The sequence below is a fragment of the Thalassophryne amazonica genome, chromosome 3 (genome assembly GCF_902500255.1).
Source record: "Thalassophryne amazonica chromosome 3, fThaAma1.1, whole genome shotgun sequence".
NCBI lineage: Eukaryota > Metazoa > Chordata > Actinopteri > Batrachoidiformes > Batrachoididae > Thalassophryne > Thalassophryne amazonica.
In genome coordinates, this window is record NC_047105.1 from 83,063,794 (window position 1) to 83,088,528 (window position 24,735).

Below are 24,735 nucleotides of genomic sequence, written 5' to 3' on the forward strand. Positions count from 1 at the left end.
GGTTCCGGAGGGCTTATGTATGCTTCAGGGGATGGTGGGGGGGTTTGTTGAACGACCAGTGGTACGTCTGATTCAGGCCCAGGACCAGCCAGAGGAGGAGCTGCAGCAGCGCCCTGATCGTGCGCTTCCACCCTGGCGGCGAGAGCCTCCACTCTCCGATTAAGGAGGACATTCTGCTCGGTCACTAAATCCAACTGAGCCGTGAAGGCGGTTAAGATCTGCTGCAGCTCACTCAACACGCCTCCCGCTGACGCCTGCGCTCCTGGCTCTTCCATTGGCCGTTCACGCTCGAGCTGACGCCCCTCGGAATCCATGACGATTGGCCGAGAAATCCTGTTGGGAAGGTGTCGTAGCACGGACCCACAACAGGGGGCGCAAATGAACGGACAATGAGTAAGCCAAAAGGTAACAATTTAATGTTGTGACAATACACAACAAAATATACAGAAATTGCAAAGTCAATTAACACCAGGTGACGTGTGGGCAGGCTCGAAGATAGAAGACCCCGACGAGAGAGAGGCCGCGTCCCACACGGCCTCCACCACCAACGGTCTGAAGAACACCGGAGCCACCAAGTCCCGAGTCCCCAGGTGACCTCTGTCTTCGGCTGTCGAACCTGGTACTGCTGGCAAAAGCAGAGACAAGATGAATGAGCGTAAGTCCTTACACTCAGTGGTCTATAGTCTGTACACAGTCAGGAGGAGGACCTCCACCTCCGAATCACACACTCGTGCAGCTCCTTGTGTAACCACTTATCTGTAGCGCAGTCGTCGTCGTCACGCCACACGCCAATTCCCCAGATAAGGGCGAACACCACAGGATACCGGCTGCAACAGAAGTTCAGAATCCACTCAATGATATGAGTCAGCAGAGAAGTTACCTCTCGGTAGTCGATTTCTCGGCGGGGAGGTGGAGTTGCAGTCCGGCTTAAGTATTGGTGTAGATGAGTGACAGCTGGTGTGATGAGTGACAGCTGTCACTCCCTCTGGGTCTGGCGCCCTCTCGTGCTTGGAGCCCGCACTCCAAGCAGGGCGCCCTCTGGTGGTGGTGGGCCAGCAGTACCTCCTCTTCAGCGGCCCACACAACAGGAATGTCTCGCAAGCAGATCCATGAAGACATGGTAATGACATTAGGGGAGGATGGCCCATCTTATGCTACAGTTAAACGCCGGTCAGTCGAATTCAAGAGAGCCAGAACAAGTGTCGAGGATGGAGCAAGATCAGGAAGACCCTGAAGCGTCATCTCCACCGATATGATCCAGAATATCCTTGATATGGTCCTTGCTGACAGAAGAGTAAGTGAGCGTCACATAGCCACTACTGTAGACATTTCCCAGGAGAGGTCATGATTTGTGACCATGGACAAGACCTAGGTCCATTACTTTGAAATGGAGTCCAAGCAACACTTGAAGCAACAGAAAGATGGGTTCTTCTACCCCGCTGAAGAAAACCAAAGCTGTCTCATCTGCTGGAAAGGTCATGGACCCCATCTTCTCGGATGCTGAGGGCATCATAATGGCGGACTGTCTCCAGAAGGGACAGACCATTGATGGGGCCTATTATGCTTCCCTTTTGCGACATGTGCAATATAAAATAAAGCGGAAGCAGCATGGAATGCTCCAAGGTGTTTTGTTTCACCAAGACAATGCTCCTGTCCACACATAGTTTATCAGAATGGCTGACATCTATGAATGTGGCTTCAGACTTGTTCAGCACTTACCTTATTCCTGTGATTTGGCTCCATCAGACTTCCATGTGGTTTCAAACATGAAAAGGCGTCTGACTGGAACTTATTATAATACCGATAATGATGTCATATCTGCAGTGGATGACTTCTATGACTTTCAAGATAAGACCTTCTATGAGAACGGTATTAAGGTACTGCAGCGACTCTGGAAAAAGTGTAAAATAATGGAACAGTGACTGCAATCTCCCAGAAACTATGCCAATGAACAGACAGGACCTAAGACAAGGACAACAATCAGTGGATTACAACACTGGGTAGACTGGGAAATGCAGATGAAGCGTCTTGTCCAAAGACACAGACAGGTAGTGTAAATGAGACTCAAACCCAGGTCGACATATTGGTAAACACCAAACCACAAATAGTTTGGTTGGGCAAAAGTATGTAAAACAACTGATGTGTGCTATTACAGCCATGAGGACAGACAGCATCACTTGTTGCAAGATTAGGCTTTCAATTTACTAATGAGTTTTACTGCCACACGGACGCCTTCTCCAAGAATCACATTCCACTGCTTTCCTGTACCTGGTCAATATAAACAATGTTTTTTTCCCAGGGTCAACTCTCACTATATATATTGGATCCCAGAGATTTTTTTTTTTTTTTTTTTGTATCAGACTCAAGAAGAAGAAGAACAAGAGCCTTTATTGTCACTGCACATACATGCAACAAAATGGTGTTAGGTGGGTTACTCTTGTATACCTAGAGAACTACAAATATGGTCTACCTAGAGAACTACAACTCCCAAGTAGACACTGGTGACATACAGGTGTAACCTCTTCATGGTAAACAGTAAAGGATCCTTAGTGATTTTCTGACCAGACAAGGGTGTGAACCAAGGATCCTCTGGTCTCAAGCCCACTGCTTAACCACGACCATCACCTCCCCACTTTAGATGATAACACTGATTGACTTCTAAGTTATATAAGACAAGCTGGTTTTTCATTATGTGCAATGCCCCAATGAAGGTTTTTTGGATTGAAAACTTATTTCTAAAATGACATATTAAATATCTGCTTGCAGTTAAGTGTAGAATATTCTTATTATTTATGGAGAAACATACACTGCCTTAAAGACAACATATTTTACATGTTTTTTTCAACAAGACAATTTAAAACCACATTCTGCACACATTACAAAGACATGGCTACATCAGTAGAGTGTACGAATACTGGACTGGCCTGCTTGCAGTTCTGACTTGCCCCAATAAAGAATGTGTGGAGAATTTTGAAACCAAAAATTCAACAGCTACCCTGTGAAGTTACACACCTTCAGACGTGTTTGCAGAAAGCATGGGACAACACAAGACCTGAAATGCTTCATTGCATGACATCCTCAATGCCAAAATGTCTTAAATGTTGTAAGAAGGAATGGCAACATTACAATGTGGTAAATACTTTAAAATGCCAGCCTTCATGGAATGTATTGCAGGCCTGAAATGTAAGAATGGACACATATTAACAACTGAAATGAAGTTGGCCAGAAAAAAAAAAAACATAAAATATCTTGGGTTCTTACTTTCTGCAATGAAACAGAACTCAAAGTAAATGTAAGAGTAAGTAATAATATGTATTTTAGATTATTGATCTATCAGATGTCAGGAAAACTGTAACGAACAATACATAGGTGAGACTAAGCAGCCATTACACAAAAGGCTATACCAGCACCGCAGAGAGGGCGCCAGTGGACCTAAGTCTGCAGTTAATCTCCACCTTAAAGACACTAACCACATGTTTGAGGACAAGGAAGTTAAAATCTTAGCCAGAGAGAAGAAATGGTTTGAGAGAGGGGTGAAGGAGGCATTGTATGTGAAACATCTGAAACCCAGCCTTAACAGGGGAGGGGGTCTGAGACATGCTTTGTCCCCTGTTTACAATGGGGTACTCAGGTCAAAGCAGTTTCAGTCTTTTGTTCATGGTAATGGGTCATTCACGTCATCAGGAAACTCGTCAGAAGAGGCATCAGTCCCATCCTTAGGAGGGACAGCTAACCTGTCATTAGGAGGGTGCTAACTAGAGCACAGTAGGTGCTAATTAAAGCAATTGTTTAGTCACTACCCAATAGCAGCCTGCTTTTCAGTAGGATGGGTCTGGTTAGGTTTAAAACTCCAGCTTTTGTGGCTTATGTTTGTTCTTCTCTACAACGGTAAAAACAGAAGTCAGACTACCAGAGCAAGAATTTTAGCTGAGGAAGCTTCTGCGATTTGAAGAGAAACATCCTCGCGTCAAGCAACCCAGTCCAGTCGAAGATTCAAGCTACTCTATTATTGATGTAATGTTCATTCATTCCTTCATCCTCTGTACCCACTTATTCCATAAGGGTAAATGTGATGGAGCCTATCCCAGCAGTCACTGTGCGAGAGCTGGGTATCCTTAAGAAGACGCCAGTCTATCGCAGGGCCACATCTCGACAGACACACACATTCACACTCTCACTCACACCTATAACCAATTAGGAGTCACCAATTCACCTAACCCACATGTCTTTGGAAGTGGGAGGAAGCCAGAGCACCCATACAAACACAGGGAATCATGTATACTCCACACACAAAGGACTAAGTGGGAAACAAACCCAGGACATTCTTGCTGTGAGGCAACAGTGCTAATCACTGGGAATGTTGATGTATGAACAAAGGTGAGAATGAACGTAGGAGACATGATCAACCGCATTTATTATAGAGAAGGAGTGTGGGAAGATCAGGAGAACCCTGTGATCAGTGTGGCCTCCCTTTACAAAACAAGATTTTATCATCAACACAACTAGTGTTTGTGAAATATGAATCAGACAGATGTCAGTTGGAAAGAGTCATCCATAATGTTTCACCTACTCACAGAACACTGGGATCGAAACCCTAATCACAAAGACTCAACTCCCGTGCATAAAGAAAGCATGAACTTATTGAAGCCCATTCTCAAACATCTGATATGTGTGACACACGGTTGCTCCCACATGTGAAATATCACTCCATGTCTGTGTCTAAAAATTGGATGGACACTCAGAAATAACTTGATTAACCCCCCACGCCGCATGCACACACTGTGCTGGTAACACTTAATAAAGCTAAGTGCATTGACACACCAGAGCACAATCTCACATGCACAGACCCAGGCAAAGCTGCAAATCTATCAAACAACCTCTAACACAAACCAGTCTCATTGTAAACTCAATTATAACAAGCCCTTTAGATAAATATAAATGGGATTAAACTAACATTGTTAATGCCTTTCAATAAAAATAGATTGTAGATTCAAAACATGTATGAATATTGGCAGTGTACTTATACTTATTGTTACTGCTATTCAGTGTTTTAAATTATTGTATAATAATTGAGACTTTCTTTTGGTGTGTTATAAAACAATGAACACTTAAGCAGGATAAGTACTTGTTATCGCCACTGTCTTGGCATAATATAAAATTTAATTTGTAGTTTAAATTTATCACAAAATTTGTTTTGAATAAATGATTGTTTTGGGTGTTCTGCTTCAGTCTGGCAGTAATCATGGAGAAGTAAATAATTTCAGGGTCTCAGAGAGAATTTGGCTTAAAAGAAACAAGCAGGTGAGCTTCAGTGACGTGGACTGTACTACTGTAGCTCTGTACCGCCATCTACTGACGTATCATTTAGGACCCCCCCAAAAAAACATAAACTGTTTATGGTTTTCATCTCAAAGAATACAATAGTTATTTTTGAACATGTATGAATTGCAGTTTTCTTTTCAGTGAGCCAAACTCAATAAGTCAATCTACTGTGTATTTAAATGAAAGCAAGAATACAAGAATGGCTTTTGTAAAATGTGCAATCACATGAAAAGTGAAGTAATGAAGTAAGAGATGCCCTTACAGGTGATAGGAGGACAGACATGCTCACCATCTGGAAAGGATCAGACTCTATGGCTCTGTTCTGTGGTTCTTTTAACCATTAATCATTTATTATTTGCAGACTGCCAGCTCTCCCACAGACAAATGGTGGCAGCTGACAACTAAAAGGAATGACCATGAACCAACAACACATACAAACAGTAATCTTACAGTTTCTGTAGTATTCTGTGTTTATAAAAAATAATTTCAGAATGCATGATTTGTTTAGCCACTGTAGTATTTCTAAAAGGATAGTGGCATTTGCAAACTGGAAAGATGAGATAAAACATATATAATCTTTTCAGATGAAAAAAGTCATTGTATCTGATGATCACTCAGTAATAAAATAATTACAACCACCAAATATACGTATATATAAAATTGGGGGTTGCAAACACCTTAGATTTGCTAACGATTTAAACAGTTATTTCACAAGATTTGAGTTATCTGATAGTTTTGAGAATTGTAATCAAATTCTTAGAAATATTCATCTGGGACCTTCAGATAAAATTGAGATCACTGTTGATGATGTTAGAAACATATTTAAAGTTATAAACAGTAAAAAAGCAGAACGACCAGATAAATGTAGTCCTTGTATTAAAAAAAAAAAAAACCTTTGCGGTAGATCGAGTGCGCCGGCAACCAGTGTTTCAACTCTCAATTGACACTGACACAGTTCCAACAGCATGTAAAACCTCACACATAAAACCTTTGCCTAAAATTCAATGTCCAAAAGAGCACAGAGATTTCAGACCCATAGCTCTGTGATTATGAAGGCTCTAGAAAGACTTCTGCTCAAACATCTGCAAGTCTGCACTAATGACAAACTAGATCCATGACAGTCTGCATGTAGAACAGTCTGTGGCACTGAAGATGCTGTGGCCACTTTGGTTCATATATCACAAAACATCTTGATAAACCACATAACTATGCAAGAGCACTCTTTCTAGACTCTTCTTCCACTTTCAGCACAATACAACCCAATATTCTACTTTCAAAAATGTCCCACCTGGGAGTAAACCCTTACCTGATCCACTGTTATGCCTCTTTTCTAACAAATAGAGTCCAGTTGGACCCTTTCTTCTGCCATCTCAACAAATGTTGGTGCACCTCAAGGCTGTATAAGTTCTGCAATACTTTTCACTCAATTCACAGATGATTTCCGTTCAACTTTAAATAACCAGTACATTTTGAAATATTCTGACGATACTGTTTTGCTGACATTACTACACGATTCAGGGTGTCCTGATGTCCACCAACAAGGCATTAACAAAGTGGTCACATGGAGCAAAAACAACACTCTGGAGATAAACAGAAAGAAAACCGAGGAAATTGTGTTTAGTCCAAAACCAGTGATGGTAAACCCCATAATCATTAATAATGAAACAATCCAACAGATGGAGTTATATAATTATCTTGGCATAATGATAGATGCCACTCTATTTTGGAAACATCATATTTACTACATCTAAGAAAACCTAACAGAGGATGTATTTTCTCCTTTGTTTAAGATCGTTTGGAGCTACACGACAGATACTCCTACTGTTTTATACTTCTGTTATTCTCAGTGTACTGCAGTATTGTATTGCTGGGTTGTACAGCTGCCTGTCCACTTCTGTAAAATCTGGACTGAAACACTTGTTAAAAATCTGTTCAAAAATTGTTGGTCATCCTTTAGATGGTCTGTATGAGACCTCTTATCACAACAAAACAATAAGGCTGGCAAAAAAAACACACAAAAAAAAAACACATCATCTCTGACACTAACCATGTTCTGAGCAGTGAGTATGTCCTCCTTCCATCTGGACACCGATACAGTGTTCCACAATTTAACAAGGTCAGACTGAAACATTCTTTTGTGCATCAGTCGATACTTAAACTAAATAAGGAGCTTAATACATAACAACATTATCAAGGCTGCAATGCGGGTAAATTTTTGCTGTGTGCATTGTTTGTTTGTGAAATATCTGTGTCTTATTTGTGTTGTTTATGTATTGTGTTGTAACGGAGCTACTGAATATGTAACACAAATTTCGGATCGCTGATCTGATAATAAAGTATTATCATATATATATATATATATATATATATATATATATATATATATATATATATATATATATATATATATATATATATATATATATAGTATTTTTAAAGGTAATAAGAGATGACACATCCCACATAATATTTTGAACAAATAATGTGCATAAAACTTATACAAGCACAGAATGTTACATACAGCGTGTATGTGGCCTACTGCTGTTCAGTAAAGCCTCACAGGTTGTCAATAAACATTTAGCATTTAAGCGTTTATTATTACTATCTCACATTTAATTAAGCATTTATTATTTATTCATTCAATATTTCTACTATTATACTGTACTTCACTGCATATTGCAAGTGTTTTTATCTTTTTGACTGCTGAATTTGTCACGGTGTGCCAGAAAAGGAGGAAGAGAGAGAGAGAGAGAGAGAGAGGGGGGGGGGGGGGGCTGTCCTTGGTGCTGAATTCTTTCCGACAGCCTTTGTGTCCTTTCTGTGTCCAGCACTTAGAAGTTAACGTTTGTTTTACTAAAGAGGATGTAATAACTTCATAACTGAATCCTTTGTAACTCTTTTTGTGACGTCATGCTGCCTGCTGAGGAAGCGGCTAAAATCTACCACACGAACTACGTGCGGAACGCTCGTGCCGTGGGCGTGCTGTGGACGGTTTTCACCATCACCTTCGCGGTCATCACAGTGGTGGTGTTCATCCAGCCGTACTGGATTGGTGACAGCGTGAACACGCCGCAGGCTGGCTACTTTGGCCTCTTCCACTACTGCATCGGGAACGCGCTCACCTCTGAGCTGACCTGCAAAGGGAGCGCGCTGGACTTTGCGTCCATCCCGTCCGGCGCCTTCAAGACGGCCATGTTTTTCGTGGGTATCTCCATGCTGCTGGTGGTGGCCAGCATCGTCTGCTTCAGCCTCTTCTTCTTCTGCAACGCTGGCAGCGTCTACAAAATCTGCGCCTGGATGCAGCTGGCCTCCGGTAAGCTCCAGGCTCTGAGGGAAGTGTGCCGGTTTCGGGCTTTTAAAGGGATCATACTTTGCAAAATTGGATTTTATCTACTTCTTTTTTGTTTGTTTGTTTGTTTTTTACAGTATAGGCATGTATGACTGGAAGTTCATGTCGCCTCCTCAAAATTCTACACTTTTGAATGTTGTAATCAACTGACAGAATCACACTGTAGCCCTGACTCATTTTAGACTAATGTGACATATGTCATGTGGTACATCTGGACACCGATACAGTGTTCCACAATTTAACAAGGTCAGACTGAAACATTCTTTTGTGCATCAGTCGATACTTGAACTAAATAAGGAGCTTAATCCAGAACATTATCAAGGCCGCAATGCGAGTAAATTTTTGTTGTGTGCATTGTTTGTTTGTGAAATATCTGTCTTATTTGTGTTGTTTATGTATTGTGTTGTAACGGAGCTACTGAATATGTAACACAAATTTCAGATTGCTGATCTGATAATAAAGTATTATCTTCATATGTCACATTAGTCTAAAATGAACCCTGAAAATGGAGCAATTTTAAAAATGTGTCAACTAAGTGTCTGTGTAGTACTGCTGGTGATAAAACTTTAATAACCACTTTTCAGAAACCTAGTGATCTACATTAACTTGATGAAAAGTTTTATAACTGTATAACTTGTGACCTGTATGAATACCGTATTTTCCGGAGTATAAATCGTGTTTTGTTTCTTTGCTCATTTGCGAGGTCTTGTGACTTATATTCCACTGTGACTTATACTCGTATACTGAAAACTCACACATTTGTTGTTAATAATAATTATGATTATTTATATGGGCAGTATGGTGGCTTAGTGGTTAGCACTGTTGCCTCACAGCAAGAAGGTCATGGGTTCAAATCCCGCCTTTCTGTGTGGAGTTTGCATGTTCTCCCCGTGTTTGTGTGGGTTTCCTCCGGGTGCTCCGGTTTCCTCCCATGTCCAAAGACATGCGGGTTAGGCGGATTGAAATCTTTAAATTGCCCGTAGGTATGTGAGTGGTTGTGAATGTGTTTGTTTGTCTGTTTGTGGCCCTGTGACAGACTGGCGTCCTGTCCAGGGTGTACCCCGCCTCACGCTCTATGACTGCTGGGATAGGTTCCAGCCCCCCGTGACCGTTAATTGGACAAAGTGGTTGAAGATGAGTGTGTGTGAGTGTGTATGATTATTTATATATGATTTTCCCAGAAATCAAAGCCCTAAACAAAATAAACTGTAATAAAATAATAAATGCAATAATAAAAATTATACTGCAACAATGTACAAAAATCACAAATTAAAGAGAAGATAATACAGAAAAAAAACCTGCCAGTTGTACTTTGGGGGAAAAAAGGCAAAGAGAATCTGCATGCTGAACCAGCAACAGTGGATCTTGGCAGAGGACAAAGTTATCGTAAAACCTGTGTGTCAATCACAGGTCTGTCACCACTGATAGAGACCAAAATATTTATTTATTTATTCCGATACCACTTTTCAGGATGTTGTTGCAAAGGTCTGTGGATTAGCAGTCAAATGTTTCAATCAATCAATTTTTTTATATAGCGCCAAATCACAACAAACAGTTGCCCCAAGGCGCTTTATATTGTAAGGCAAGGCCATACAATAATTATGTAAAACCCCAATGGTCAAAACGACCCCCTGTGAGCAAGCACTTGGCTACAGTGGGAAGGAAAAACTCCCTTTTAACAGGAAGAAACCTCCAGCAGAACCAGGCTCAGGGAGGGGCAGTCTTCTGCTGGGACTGGTTGGGGCTGAGGGAGAGAACCAGGAAAAAGACATGCTGTGGAGGGGAGCAGAGATCGATCACTAATGATTAAATGCAGAGTGGTGCATACAGAGCAAAAAGAGAAAGAAACAATGCATCATGGGAACCCCCCAGCAGTCTACGTCTATAGCAGCATAACTAAGGGATGGTTCAGGGTCACCTGATCCAGCCCTAACTATAAGCGTTAGCAAAAAGGAAAGTTTTAAGCCTAATCTTAAAAGTAGAGAGGGTGTCTGTCTCCCTGATCTGAATTGGGAGCTGGTTCCACAGGAGAGGAGCCTGAAAGCTGAAGGCTCTGCCTCCCATTCTACTCTTACAAACCCTAGGAACTACAAGTAAGCCTGCAGTCTGAGAGCGAAGCGCTCTATTGGGGTGATATGGTACTACGAGGTCCCTAAGATAAGATGGGACCTGATTATTCAAAACCTTATAAGTAAAAAGAAGAATTTTAAATTCTATTCTAGAATTAACAGGAAGCCAATGAAGAGAGGCCAATATGGGTGAGATATGCTCTCTCCTTCTAGTCCCCGTCAGTACTCTAGCTGCAGCATTTTGAATTAACTGAAGGCTTTTTAGGGAACTTTTAGGACAACCTGATAATAATGAATTACAATAGTCCAGCCTAGAGGAAATAAATGCATGAATTAGTTTTTCAGCATCACTCTGAGACAAGACCTTTCTGATTTTAGAGATATTGCGTAAATGCAAAAAAGCAGTCCTACATATTTGTTTAATATGCGCATTGAATGACATATCCTGATCAAAAATGACTCCAAGATTTCTCACAGTATTACTAGAGGTCAGGGTAATGCCATCCAGAGTAAGGATCTGGTTAGACACCATGTTTCTAAGATTTGTGGGGCCAAGTACAATAACTTCAGTTTTATCTGAGTTTAAAAGCAGGAAATTAGAGGTCATCCATGTCTTTATGTCTGTAAGACAATCCTGCAGTTTAGCTAATTGGTGTGTGTCCTCTGGCTTCATGGATAGATAAAGCTGGGTATCATCTGCGTAACAATGAAAATTTAAGCAATACCGTCTAATAATACTGCCTAAGGGAAGCATGTATAAAGTCAATAAAATTGGTCCTAGCACAGAACCTTGTGGAACTCCATAATTAACTTTAGTCTGTGAAGAAGATTCCCCATTTACATGAACAAATTGTAATCTATTAGACAAATATGATTCAAACCACCACAGCGCAGTGCCTTTAATACCTATGGCATGCTCTAATCTCTGTAATAAAATTTTATGGTCAACAGTATCAAAAGCAGCACTGAGGTCTAACAGAACAAGCACAGAGATGAGTCCACTGTCCGAGGCCATAAGAAGATCATTTGTAACCTTCACTAATGCTGTTTCTGTACTATGATGAATTCTAAAACCTGACTGAAACTCTTCAAATAGACCATTCCTCTGCAGATGATCAGTTAGCTGTTTACAACTACCCTTTCAAGAATTTTTGAGAGAAAAGGAAGGTTGGAGATTGGCCTATAATTAGCTAAGATAGCTGGGTCAAGTGACGGCTTTTTAAGTAATGGTTTAATTACTGCCACCTTAAAAGCCTGTGGTACATAGCCAACTAACAAAGATAGATTGATCATATTTAAGATCGAAGCATTAAATAATGGTAGGGCTTCCTTGAGCAGCCTGGTAGGAATGGGGTCTAATAAACATGTTGATGGTTTGGATGAAGTAACTAATGAAAATAACTCAGACAGAACAATCGGAGAGAAAGAGTCTAACCAAATACCGGCATCACTGAAAGCAGCCAAAGATAACGATACGTCTTTGGGATGGTTATGAGTAATTTTTTCTCTAATAGTTAAAATTTTATTAGCAAAGAAAGTCATGAAGTCATTACTAGTTAAAGTCAATGGAATACTCAGCTCAATAGAGCTCTGACTCTTTGTCAGCCTGGCTACAGTGCTGAAAAGAAACCTGGGGTTGTTCTTATTTTCTTCAATTAGTGATGAGTAGAAAGATGTCCTAGCTTTACGGAGGGCTTTTTTATAGAGCAACAGACTCTTTTTCCAGGCTAAGTGAAGATCTTCTAAATTAGTGAGACGCCATTTCCTCTCCAACTTACGGGTTATCTGCTTTAAGCTACGAGTTTGTGAGTTATACCACGGAGTCAGGCACTTCTGATTTAAAGCTCTCTTTTTCAGAGGAGCTACAGCATCCAAAGTTGTCTTCAATGAGGATGTAAAACTATTGACGAGATACTCTATCTCACTTACAGAGTTTAGGTAGCTACTCTGCACTGTGTTGGTATATGGCATTAGAGAACATAAAGAAGGAATCATATCCTTAAACCTAGTTACAGCGCTTTCTGAAAGACTTCTAGTGTAATGAAACTTATTCCCCACTGCTGGGTAGTCCATCAGAGTAAATGTAAATGTTATTAAGAAATGATCAGACAGAAGGGAGTTTTCAGGGAATACTGTTAAGTCTTCTATTTCCATACCATAAGTCAGAACAAGATCTAAGATATGATTAAAGTGGTGGGTGGACTCATTTACTTTTTGAGCAAAGCCAATAGAGTCTAATAATAGATTAAATGCAGTGTTGAGGCTGTCATTCTCAGCATCTGTGTGGATGCTAAAATCGCCCACTATAATTATCTTATCTGAGCTAAGCACTAAGTCAGACAAAAGGTCTGAAAATTCACAGAGAAACTCACAGTAACGACCAGGTGGACGATAGATAATAACAAATAAAACTGGTTTTTGGGACTTCCAATTTGGATGGACAAGACTAAGAGTCAAGCTTTCAAATGAATTAAAGCTCTGTCTGGGTTTTTGATTAATTAATAAGCTGGAATGGAAGATTGCTGCTAATCCTCCGCCCCGGCCCGTGCTACGAGCTTTCTGACAGTTAGTGTGACTCGGGGGTGTTGACTCATTTAAACTAACATATTCATCCTGCTGTAACCAGGTTTCTGTAAGGCAGAATAAATCAATATGTTGATCAATTATTATATCATTTACCAACAGGGACTTAGAAGAGAGAGACCTAATGTTTAATAGACCACATTTAACTGTTTTAGTCTGTGGTGCAGTTGAAGGTGCTATATTATTTTTTCTTTTTGAATTTTTATGCTTAAATAGATTTTTGCTGGTTATTGGTAGTCTGGGAGCAGGCACCGGCTCTACGGGGATGGGGTAATGAGGGGATGGCAGGGGGAGAGAAGCTGCAGAGAGGTGTGTAAGACTACAACTCTGCTTCCTGGTCCCAACCCTGGATAGTCACAGTTTGGAGGATTTAAGAAAATTGGCCAGATTTCTAGAAATGAGAGCTGCTCCATCCAAAGTGGGATGGATGCCGTCTCTCCTAACAAGACCAGGTTTTCCCCAGAAGCTTTGCCAATTATCTATGAAGCCCACCTCATTTTTTGGACACCACTCAGACAGCCAGCAATTCAAGGAGAACATGCGGCTAAACATGTCACTCCCGGTCTGATTGGGGAGGGGCCCAGAGAAAACTACAGAGTCCGACATTGTTTTTGCAAAGTTACACACCGATTTAATGTTAATTTTAGTGACCTCCGATTGGCGTAACCAGGTGTCATTACTGCCGACGTGAATTACAATCTTACCAAATTTACGCTTAGCCTTAGCCAGCAGTTTCAAATTTCCTTCAATGTCGCCTGCTCTGGCCCCCGGAAGACAATTGACTATGGTTGCTGGTGTCGCTAACTTCACATTTTTCAAAACAGAGTCGCCAATAACCAGAGTTTGATCCTCGGCGGGTGTGTCGTCGAGTGGGGAAAAACGGTTAGAGATGTGAACGGGTTGGCGGTGTACACGGGGCTTCTGTTTAGGGCTACGCTTCCTCCTCACAGTCACCCAGTCGGCCTGCTTTCCCGGCTGCTCGGGATCTGCCAGAGGGTAACTAACGGCGGCTAAGCTACCTTGGTCCGCACCGACTACAGGGGCCTGGCTAGCTGTAGAATTTTCCACGGTGCGGAGCCGAGTCTCCAATTCACCCAGCCTGGCCTCCAAAGCTACGAATAAGCTACACTTATTACAAGTACCGTTACTGCTAAAGGAGGCCGAGGAATAACTAAACATTTCACACCCAGAGAGCTAGTAGCTACGCTAAGCTAGCGGATTCCTAAAAACACGCAAAGTGAATAATGTGTAAATAATTTAGAGGTGATTCAGCAGAAGGAGTGCTTTAGTTAAGGCACGTAAAGATTACACTGGGAAACAAATCGTAATCTAGATAACTAGATCAATCTAACTGCGCAGATTAAACAGCTAACAGATACAGCAAAACACCGCTGTGCTCCGGAACAGGAAGTGATACAATACCGCAGTGAGAGCCAACCAAATGTTTGAGAGAAGCCGAGCCTGGTAGCTCCTGAGTAGTACTGGAAAGATTCCTAATATGTTGTAAAACTTCTTTGAGCTTCCCACGTCTTCCACGGTGTCACCATAAACGTATGGATTTTCATGTAGATTTAACAAGCTTTACGCTGGATGCCCTGCCTGACACAACTCTAAATGTAGTTGGAGTTTGGGGCACAAGTGACATCGCTGAACCTCCAATGTAAAGAATTTCTGCTGGCCAAAAAAAAAAAAAAAAAAATACAACTCTTAGCCCAGCAAATATTAAATATACTTTGTACGTATATTTGGCTTTGCACAGTATAATCATATGATCTAAAATCTAATGTTCAACCTCCCTCCCCCAATAAAAGAAAACCCAATCTGAATAATATATTCATATTTTTGAAATGTATCCTGTGCATACACGTACACACTAAACTGGAAATCATAATACACCGTCAGTTAAAAGATACTCTACAATATGTTTTATCTCATAAGAATAAAATATGCTGGAATAATACATTTAGGAATGTTGCGAGGGAGGAATTGGGCGAACAGAGTTTCAGAGCATATTAAAGCCCAAAATAATAGCACAACACAATACTCATGTCAGCTGGTTCCAAACCAAACCTGGCCATTTAAATAGGAAAACATAATCCACAATTAAGTGTTACAGCTTGCTTTTTCCATTTTAACCCCTTCTGAGCCTGTATATCCCATCGATGGGAAATTTCAGTTTTTATTTGTGTGATACTGACAAGCCAAAATCAGGCAGGTGGTAGGGGGTTAAATTAATCATGTTTGGTTCACAGAAGTAAATATAACATTTCATACTTCAGTCATGTCGATTAACATGAGATGATGTCTGCTCATGTTTCTGAGTAGAGCACACAGACACGGTGGAAATGTGAGACAGGTTTTTGTAACATGAAGCAGCTCGTGAACAGATGTAAGTGTGTACGCAGTGAAAGGACAGGTTGCCATCAAACAGGTGTGCAGTTACACCTTCACTTTCTGCATCTTACACACACTCAAAACCCATGTCAGAATCCCTTCAGGTTTCTATGCAAGTGCAAATATCTAATATCTATAACCTGACCCCACCTTTCAAACTGCAATGGTTGGCGATCTTGAATTTTTTATTTTTATTTTTCCTAATCAAGTACAGTTTTGTATATGCCTATAATTTTTTTTTATTATTGTGGCTCTACTGGATAATCTCCATTCTTGGGAGATACATAAAGCTTTAATTCTGCAAAGGGCAGAAATGGTCACACACACAAATGTGCAGCTATGTTGAACTTTTGTTTACGAGGCAGTAGTACCTGTGGGTATGAAGGTCCTATGACAGGTAAGATAAGTACAGCATCAGTAAGGATGCTCTACTTACTCACTTTGTTTATGATACATTTTCCTAGTAAACAGCACAGTTTGTTTCCTGGTGGAAGTCTGACCTTTAATCTCAATGACTTTGACCTTCACTCTAGTCTAATCTTTAGCTGACCTTGGCAGGACAATATTACAGACTCCATCTATTTGATCCAAATCCATTCAAATCAAATCCCTTGACCTTAACCCCAGTGACCATATGTTGAACTTTATGATGGCAATTCCAGGGCCAACATTCCCCCGAAGTACCTGGGAGGAGTAAGCCAAAAGATTTGGCCTGGCCTGGACAATTCGTTATGCCAGTTACATACACTCACTGGCCACTTTATTAGGTACACCTGTTGAATTGCTTGTTAACACAAATACAGTGCATCCGGAAAGTATTCACAGTGCTTCCGTCTGGCCACTCCACCATACAGGCCTGGTTGGTGGATTGCTGTAGAGACGGTTGTCCTTCTGGAAGGCTCTCCTCTCTCCACAGAGGGATGCTGGAGCTCTGACAGAGTGACCATCAGGTTCTTAGTCACCTCCCTGACTAAGGCCCTTCTCCCGTAATTGCTCAGTTTAAATGGGTGGCCAGCTCTAGGAAGAGTCCTGGTGGATCTGAACTTCTTCCATTTGCAGATGATGGAGGTCACTGTGCTCACTGGGACATTCAAAACACCAGAAATGTTTATGTACCCTTCCCAGAATGGTGCCTCGAGACAATCCTTGTGTCAGAGGTCTACAGACAATTCCTTTGACTTCAGGTTTGGTTTGTGCTCTGACATGCGCTATCAACTGTGGGACCTTATATGTAGACAGGTTTATGCCTTTCCAAATCATGTCCAATCAACTGAATTTACCCCAGGTGGACTCCAATTAAGCTGTAGAAACATCTCAAGGATCATCAGTGGAAACAAGATGCACCTGAGCTCAGTTTTGAGCTTCATGGCAAAGGCTGTGAATACTTACGAGGTCTGTTAGAAAAGTATTGGAACTTTTTATTTTTTGCAAAAACCTGATGGATTTGAATCACGTGTGCTTGCATGAGCAAACCTTGAACCTTCGTGCGCATGTGTGAACTTTTTCACACCTGTCGATTGCATTTTTTGGTAAGCAGCCTTTGTGTGAGGACATGTGTTGTGCGCTCGGCGGATTTTCATTTCAAGGAAAAAAGACGGAACGACTGGAGCAGCGCCGCATCAAATTTTGCCAGAAAATGGGCGACAGCCAGGTGGAAACCATTCGGAAGATTCAGACGGCTTTCGGTGATGATGCTATGGGCATCACACAGATTAAGGAGGGGTACAACCAGTTTAAAGACATCCGCACAACAGTGGAGAGCGAGCCACGCTCCGGTCGGCCATCAACATGCTGAAATGACCAGATCATTTCCAAAGTGAACGCTGTGGTGATGCGGGACCGTCATGTGACTATCCGAGAAATTGCAGAAGAGTTGGACATCTGCACTTTTTCTGCACATTCCACTGTGACAGAAGATTTGGCCATGAAAAGAGTGGTGGTGAAATCCATGCTGCTGCTAACGACGGAGCAAAAGCGCCTCCGTGTTGAAGTCTCACAGGACATGCTGTGACATGCCCACCTCTTCCACAATTTCTCGGATAGTCACACAACTGAAAAGTCACCGAAAGCCGTCTGAATCACCCGAATGGTTTCCACCTGGCTGTCGCCCATTTTCTGGCAAAATTTGATGCGGTGCTGCTCCAGTCGTTCTGTCTTTTTCCTTGAAATGAAAATCTGCCGAGCGCACAGCACACGTCCCACACAAAGGCTGCTTACCAGAAAATGATGCAATCGACAGGCGTGAAAAAGTTCACACATGCGCACGAAGGTTCAAGGTTTGCTCATGCAAGCACACGATTCAAATCCATCAGGTTTTTGCAAAAAGTAAAAAGGTCCAATACTTTTCTAACAGACCTTGTATGTACTTGTGATTTATTAGTTTTTTTTATTTTTAATAAATTTGCAAAAAAATCTCAAAAAAAGTTTTTTCGCATTGTCATTATGGGGTACTGTGTGTAGAATTTTGAGGAAAAAAAATAATTTCATCCATTTTGGAATAAGGCTGTAATATAACAAAATGTGGAAAAAGTGAAGCGCTGTGAATACTTTCTGGATGCACTATAACTAATCAGCCAATCACATGGCAACAGCTCAATGCATTTAGGCATCTAGATGTGGTGAAATTGACTAGCTGAAGTTCAAACCAATCATCAGAATGGGGACGAAAGGGGATTTAAGTGACTTTGAACGTGGCATGGTTGTCAGAGTATTTCAGAAACTGCTGATCTACTGGGATTTTCACATAAAATCATCTCTAGGGTTTAGAGAGAATGGTCCGAAAAAGAGAAGATATCTAGTGAGCGGCAGTTGTGTGGACAAAAATGCCGTGTTGATGTCAGAGGTCAGAGGAGAATGGGCTGCGCGATGCTATCATGTCAATATGGACCAACATCTCTGAGGAATGTTTCTAACACCTTGTTGAATCTATGGCATGAAGAATTAAGGCAGTTCTGAGGGCAAAAGGGGGTCCAGCCTGGCATTAGCAACCTGTACCTCATAAAGTGGCCAGTGAGTGTATATGTAACATGTTTGGTGCTAACTGGCGTGACAAATATAAACTTTGACTTTTGACCCCAATGACTGACTTTTGGCAAATTTGACCTCACCCAGCTAATTTCAGAATCCACCTACATGTGCCATGTTGAGTGCAAATTTTGACCTTTTGACCTAAATAACAAGCCATTTAAGGGTGTTTCTGGGCTCGACCATCATCCACATAGGTCAGGTCCAAAAGTAGTTGGGCAGTGACAATTCTTGCAATTTTGCCTCTGTACAGTACAGTCAGGTTTCTTAGTGAAATTAGTTTCATTTGAAAAATTGATTCTGAGCAACCCGACTAAAAGATGAATTGAAACAATCAAAATTCAAAGAGTAAAATGTTTTACTTATGAACCTCTTGTGTATAATGAACAATGTTTTAATAAATCTTTGACATTATATAATATTACAATAGATTTAGATATATCTACATAGTGTACAATCAGGTTCAAATTCAAAATCCAAAGCTTCACTTTTACAGCCAAGAAAAGTTAGGGAATGGACACATGAATATTTTGGAGTCACTGAATATGACATTGACTTCATTTATTCCAATCCTTAATTATATACAGCTAGAACATTGACCCGTGGTTCCCCACTGGTTCTATGTGGTCATTTGTACTATATACAGAGGACATCTGACTTTTGGGGTAAATCTGTTTCCAGTTATGTTACGTACATTTTTTAAGTGTTGACATAGAAAAATGTCTTGGCTTTTATGAAAGTCTTTATTGAAGATTTAATCTGTTTTCAGTTGTGTTCAGTTTTCTAAAATGAAATTTGTCATCAAAAAGCTTTTCTGAAACTGCTTAACTAGTACAATAGTCCGTGCAAAGAAATTATGAATAACTGAAATTTTATATTTGCACTGTGACAGTGTTCACATTTGATCAAATTTAATTTTTTTTTTTTTCTTTGTTTGTTTGTTTTGGCCTATGTGATACACTGTTGCGACACAATGCTGCTGTTTTCTCCGGAGTGTGAACATGTTCATTCTGGGTTTGGGGTCACATGCACACAGAAAATGTCCAGATTTGCATTTTCTGTCTGGGATGTTAGAGGATGGACAGACTGATGAATTCTGTCAGGTCTGTAGCAGCAACCTCACAGGCTTTTATTTTGAAATACAGACTCTTATTGTGGAAGTGTGTATTGGCCCGATCACTTTGGTGTTTTCAAGACTTGAATCCTCATGTAAAAATACATAAGTATGCCAAAGGACGAAAATTAGCCCGACAACCGGTCCTGAATTGGGCTGGAAACTGGCCTCTCTCTCCTAGCCTGTGATTGGTTGGCGGCCGAGACGCTGACGTCAGCCCATGCGCCAGCCTCACGTTGATGTGGCACGAGCACTGCTCTCCTATTGGTCCTTTAGGAGTGGGAAATCTCACTCCAAGATGGAGGCCAGTATCGGCCCGGTTATCAGGCTAGTAGACGAAAGTCAGCTCTTTCTGGATTTCAACTGATGCTACAGATATACAAGCACACAGAGGCCACTTGCCTTTTATTATATGGGTTAACTAACTACAAAAATTTACCAAGGTCTAATGGCATGGTGGATTAGTGGTTAGCACTGTTGCCTCAGAGTAAAGAAGTCCTGCAGTCACTTCAATCAATCAATCAATTTTTTATATAGCGCCAAATCACAACAAACAGTTGCCCCAAGGCGCTTTATATTGTAAGGCAAGGCCATACAATAATTATGTAAAACCCCAACGGTCAAAATGACCCCCTGTGAGCAAGCACTTGGCTACAGTGGGAAGGAAAAACTCCCTTTTAACAGGAAGAAACCTCCAGCAGAACCAGGCTCAGGGAGGGGCAGTCTTCTGCTGGGACTGGTTGGGGCTGAGGGAGAGAACCAGGAAAAAGACATGCTGTGGAGGGGAGCAGAGATCAATCACTAATGATTAAATGCAGAGTGGTGCATACAGAGCAAAAAGAGAAAGAAACACTCAGTGCATCATGGGAACCCCCCAGCAGTCTAAGTCTATAGCAGCATAACTAAGGGATGGTTCAGGGTCACCTGATCCAGCCCTAACTATAAGCTTTAGCAAAAAGGAAAGTTTTAAGCCTAATCTTAAAAGTAGAGAGGGTGTCTGTCTCCCTGATCTGAATTGGGAGCTGGTTCCACAGGAGAGGAGCCTGAAAGCTGAAGGCTCTGCCTCCCATTCTACTCTTACAAACCCTAGGAACTACAAGTAAGCCTGCAGTCTGAGAGCGAAGCGCTCTATTGGGGTGATATGGTACTACGAGGTCCCTAAGATAAGATGGGACCTGATTATTCAAAACCTTATAAGTAAGAAGAAGAATTTTAAATTCTATTCTAGAATTAACAGGAAGCCAATGAAGAGAGGCCAATATGGGTGAGATATGCTCTCTCCTTCTAGTCCCCGTCAGTACTCTAGCTGCAGCATTTTGAATTAACTGAAGGCTTTTTAGGGAACTTTTAGGACAACCTGATAATAATGAATTACAGTAGTCCAGCCTAGAGGAAATAAATGCATGAATTAGTTTTTCAGCATCACTCTGAGACAAGACCTTTCTGATTTTAGAGATATTGCGTAAATGCAAAAAAGCAGTCCTACATATTTGTTTAATATGCGCTTTGAATGACATATCCTGATCAAAAATGACTCCAAGATTTCTCACAGTATTACTAGAGGTCAGGGTAATGCCATCCAGAGTAAGGATCTGGTTAGACACCATGTTTCTAAGATTTGTGGGGCCAAGTACAATAGCTTCAGTTTTATCTGAGTTTAAAAGCAGGAAATTAGAGGTCATCCATGTCTTTATGTCTGTAAGACAATCCTGCAGTTTAGCTAATTGGTGTGTGTCCTCTGGCTTCATGGATAGATAAAGCTGGGTATCATCTGTGTAACAATGAAAATTTAAGCAATACCGTCTAATAATACTGCCTAAGGGAAGCATGTATAAAGTGAATAAAATTGGTCCTAGCACAGAACCTTGTGGAACTCCATAATTAACTTTAGTCTGTGAAGAAGATTCCCCATTTACATGAACAAATTGTAATCTATTAGACAAATATGATTCAAACCACCGCAGGGCAGTGCCTTTAATACCTATGGCACTTCCTGCCTGTTCCTTTCTGTGTGGAGTGTGCATGTTCTCCCTGTGTTCACATGCGTTCCCTCCAGGTGCTCTGACTTTTTCCCATTTCCAAAGATGTGCAGTCTGTGTTAACTGGACACTTTAAATTGACAGCAGTTGTGAATGAGTTTGTCGGTCAATATATGGCCCTGCAACAGACTGGCGTCCTGTCCAAGGTGTTGTACCCTGCCTCTCACCCTATGACTACTGGGATAGGCTCCAGCCTCCCATGACCAATGACTGGAGTAAGTGTAGCAGCTGCTCTGCATTGTAGTGACTCCTCTCACTTGCTCGCTCCCCTCGGGATACAAATTTACAATCTCTGCAACGGGAGGCAGAGGCTCTAACCAGAAGGCCAAAACCCAGTCCTCTGGCCCTATGGCCAGAGAGTCTTATTAGCTGTTGGGGAGTGAGGTTTACCGACTACCATATGCACAGCGACACCTGCTGGCCTCCATCACATAAGCAGGTATAGAACATAAATGACTGAGGTTGTCAATGCAGTAAACATGCTGAATTATCATTAATACACATTTAGACCATGACTCAATTATAAAATCTTGTACTTATTGACTTTTTCAGGTCATGTGCATAAACCTCGAACAGGACCATACCTTACTTATCTAAAGACAGCTGGCTGTAAAAGTTATGTTTTGTACAGAGAGGGCATGTGGTCAGGTCAGGTAGCCAGCTCAGGTGCTGAGCATTACCATGTCATAGAATTGCCTTGGGTCCTATATGACAACCACAAGGCAGACAACCGGTCCATCCCCACTTCTTGAAAGTAACCATCCAAGAGAATTTGGTGAAAGTGTGTCCAACATAATCCTTATACTTAGTATTTTCAAGTACTTATGGCCTCTGAAAATGGAGGGATGGTGGATAAAAAGACTAAGTCCAAAATCAAACTTTGAGATGTTTAACATTAAACCCAGCTATATTTCACTGAAAGATAAGATGATTTTGCACACTATGAACCCCTTAAAACTGACATCTAATTGTTATCCATTTTGGAGTGGCACTGAGTGACTGACAGAGTGAACTAACTACTCTGTCTCTCTCAGGTACATGCATGGTGATAGGCTGTATGATCTATCCTGATGGTTGGGACTCGGAGGAGGTGAAGCGTATGTGTGGCCAGCGAACTGACAAGTACACCCTGGGCAACTGCACGGTGCGCTGGGCCTACATCCTGGCTATTATCAGCATCATGGACTCACTCATCCTCTCCTTCCTGGCCTTCAGCCTGGGCAGCCGGCAGGACAAACTGCTGCCCGAGGACTTCCAGGTGGAAGGAAAAGGTATCAGAGTGCAATGAGGGTAAAGGAAAACGCTAGGGCAGAGGACACAAGGGAAGGAGGAGTGATAAGACGTTGAGGCAGACTGAAAGGCAAATGACTCAACTAAAGCAGCGATGATTCAACAGCAAAGTGGTAGAGGAATAAATCTCAGTGTTACTGAGACTGTTACTGTTACTGTTACTGCGGAAAAGGTGGACAGAGAGGATCAATAAGCTCTGACAGCTTTGAACAGAGAGAACAAGAACAGTTATAGCATTGAGCTCCACACGCTGGTTAATGTCATTCTGATAACTGATTCAGCATCCTTTATGTAACGTGATTCTTTTTTGTTCCCTCACTACAGAAAACGCCTAACTCAGCTGTGAACAACGCATGAAGAGATGGACGGGAATTTAAGAGGAATAATCTCGGTGATGAAATCTTTCTTCGGGATGGGTGGATCGGATGCAGTGCATCCAGAAAGTATTCACAGCGCTTCACTTTTTTTCACATTTTATGTTACAGCCTTATTCCAAAATGGAGTAAATTATTTTTTCCCTCAAAATTCTACTCACATCCCATAATGACATGATTGTATTTATTTATTTTTTTGCAAATTTATCAAAAATAAAAAAACTAAGAAATCACATGTTCACACCCTTTGCTCAATACTTTGTTGATGCACCTTGTGGCAGCAGTTACAGCCTGAAGTCTTCTTGAATGTTATTGCCACAAGCTTGGCGCACCTACCTTTGCGCAGTTTGTCCATTCCTCTTTGAAGCACCTCTCAAGCTCCATCAGGTTTGATGGGAAGATGTTCAATCAGTCAGGTCTGGGCTCTGGCTGGGGCACTCAAGGAAATTCACAGAGTTGTGCTGAAGCCACTCCTTTGATATCTTGGCTGTGTGTTTATGGTCATTGTCCTGCTGAAGGATGAACCGTCACCCCAGTCTGAAGTCAAGAGCGCTCTGGAGCAGGTTTTCATCCAGGATGTCTTTCTGCATCGCTGCATTCATCTTTCCTTCAATCCTAACTAGTTTACCAGTTCCTGTCGCTGAAAAACATCCCCACAGCATGATGCTGCCACCACCATGCTTCACTGTAAGGATGGTGCCTGGTTTCCTTCAAACATGCCTGGCATTCATGTCAAAGAGCTCAGTCTTCGTCTCATTAGACCAGAGAATTTTGTTTCTCATGGTCTGAGAGTGCTTCAGGTGCATTTTGCCAAACTCCACACCCGCTGTCATGTACTTTTTACTAAGGAGTGGCTTCCATCTGGCCACTTTACCATACAGGCCTGATTGGTGGATTGCTGCAGAGATGGTTGTTGAAGGTTCTCCTCTTTCCATGGAGTAATGTTGGACCTCTGACCATCGGGTTCTTGGTCACCTCCCTGACTAAGGTCCTTCTCCCCCGATTGCTCAGTTTAGACTCCACAAAGAGCCCTAGTGGATCTGAACATCTTCCATTTACAGATGGAGGCCACTGTGTTCAAAAGTAGCAGAAATATTTTTGTACTATTCTCCAGATTTGTGCTTTTAGACAATCCTGTCTCAGAGGTTAAAGACAATTCCTTTGATTTCATGCTTGG

At 41.5% G+C, this 24,735-nt stretch overlaps 1 protein-coding gene across 2 annotated transcripts; it reads left to right on the plus strand.

The window, feature by feature from the left end:
- The first annotated feature begins 8,169 nt into the window (after positions 1-8,169).
- lhfpl5a (LHFPL tetraspan subfamily member 5a) lies at positions 8,170-23,662 on the plus strand. 2 transcript variants are annotated; one of them, XM_034166980.1, is made up of 3 exons: positions 8,170-8,635; positions 22,929-23,184; positions 23,509-23,662. In XM_034166980.1, the coding sequence occupies exons 1-2, from the start codon at positions 8,233-8,235 to the stop codon at positions 23,180-23,182; spliced, it is 657 nt and encodes a 218-aa protein (XP_034022871.1). In that variant the 5' UTR covers positions 8,170-8,232; the 3' UTR covers positions 23,183-23,184; positions 23,509-23,662. The 2 variants fall into 2 exon arrangements, with proteins under 2 accessions (XP_034022871.1, XP_034022872.1); XM_034166981.1 differs by having other exon boundaries at positions 22,929-23,165; positions 23,509-23,661.
- Positions 23,663-24,735: the final 1,073 nt, after the last annotated feature.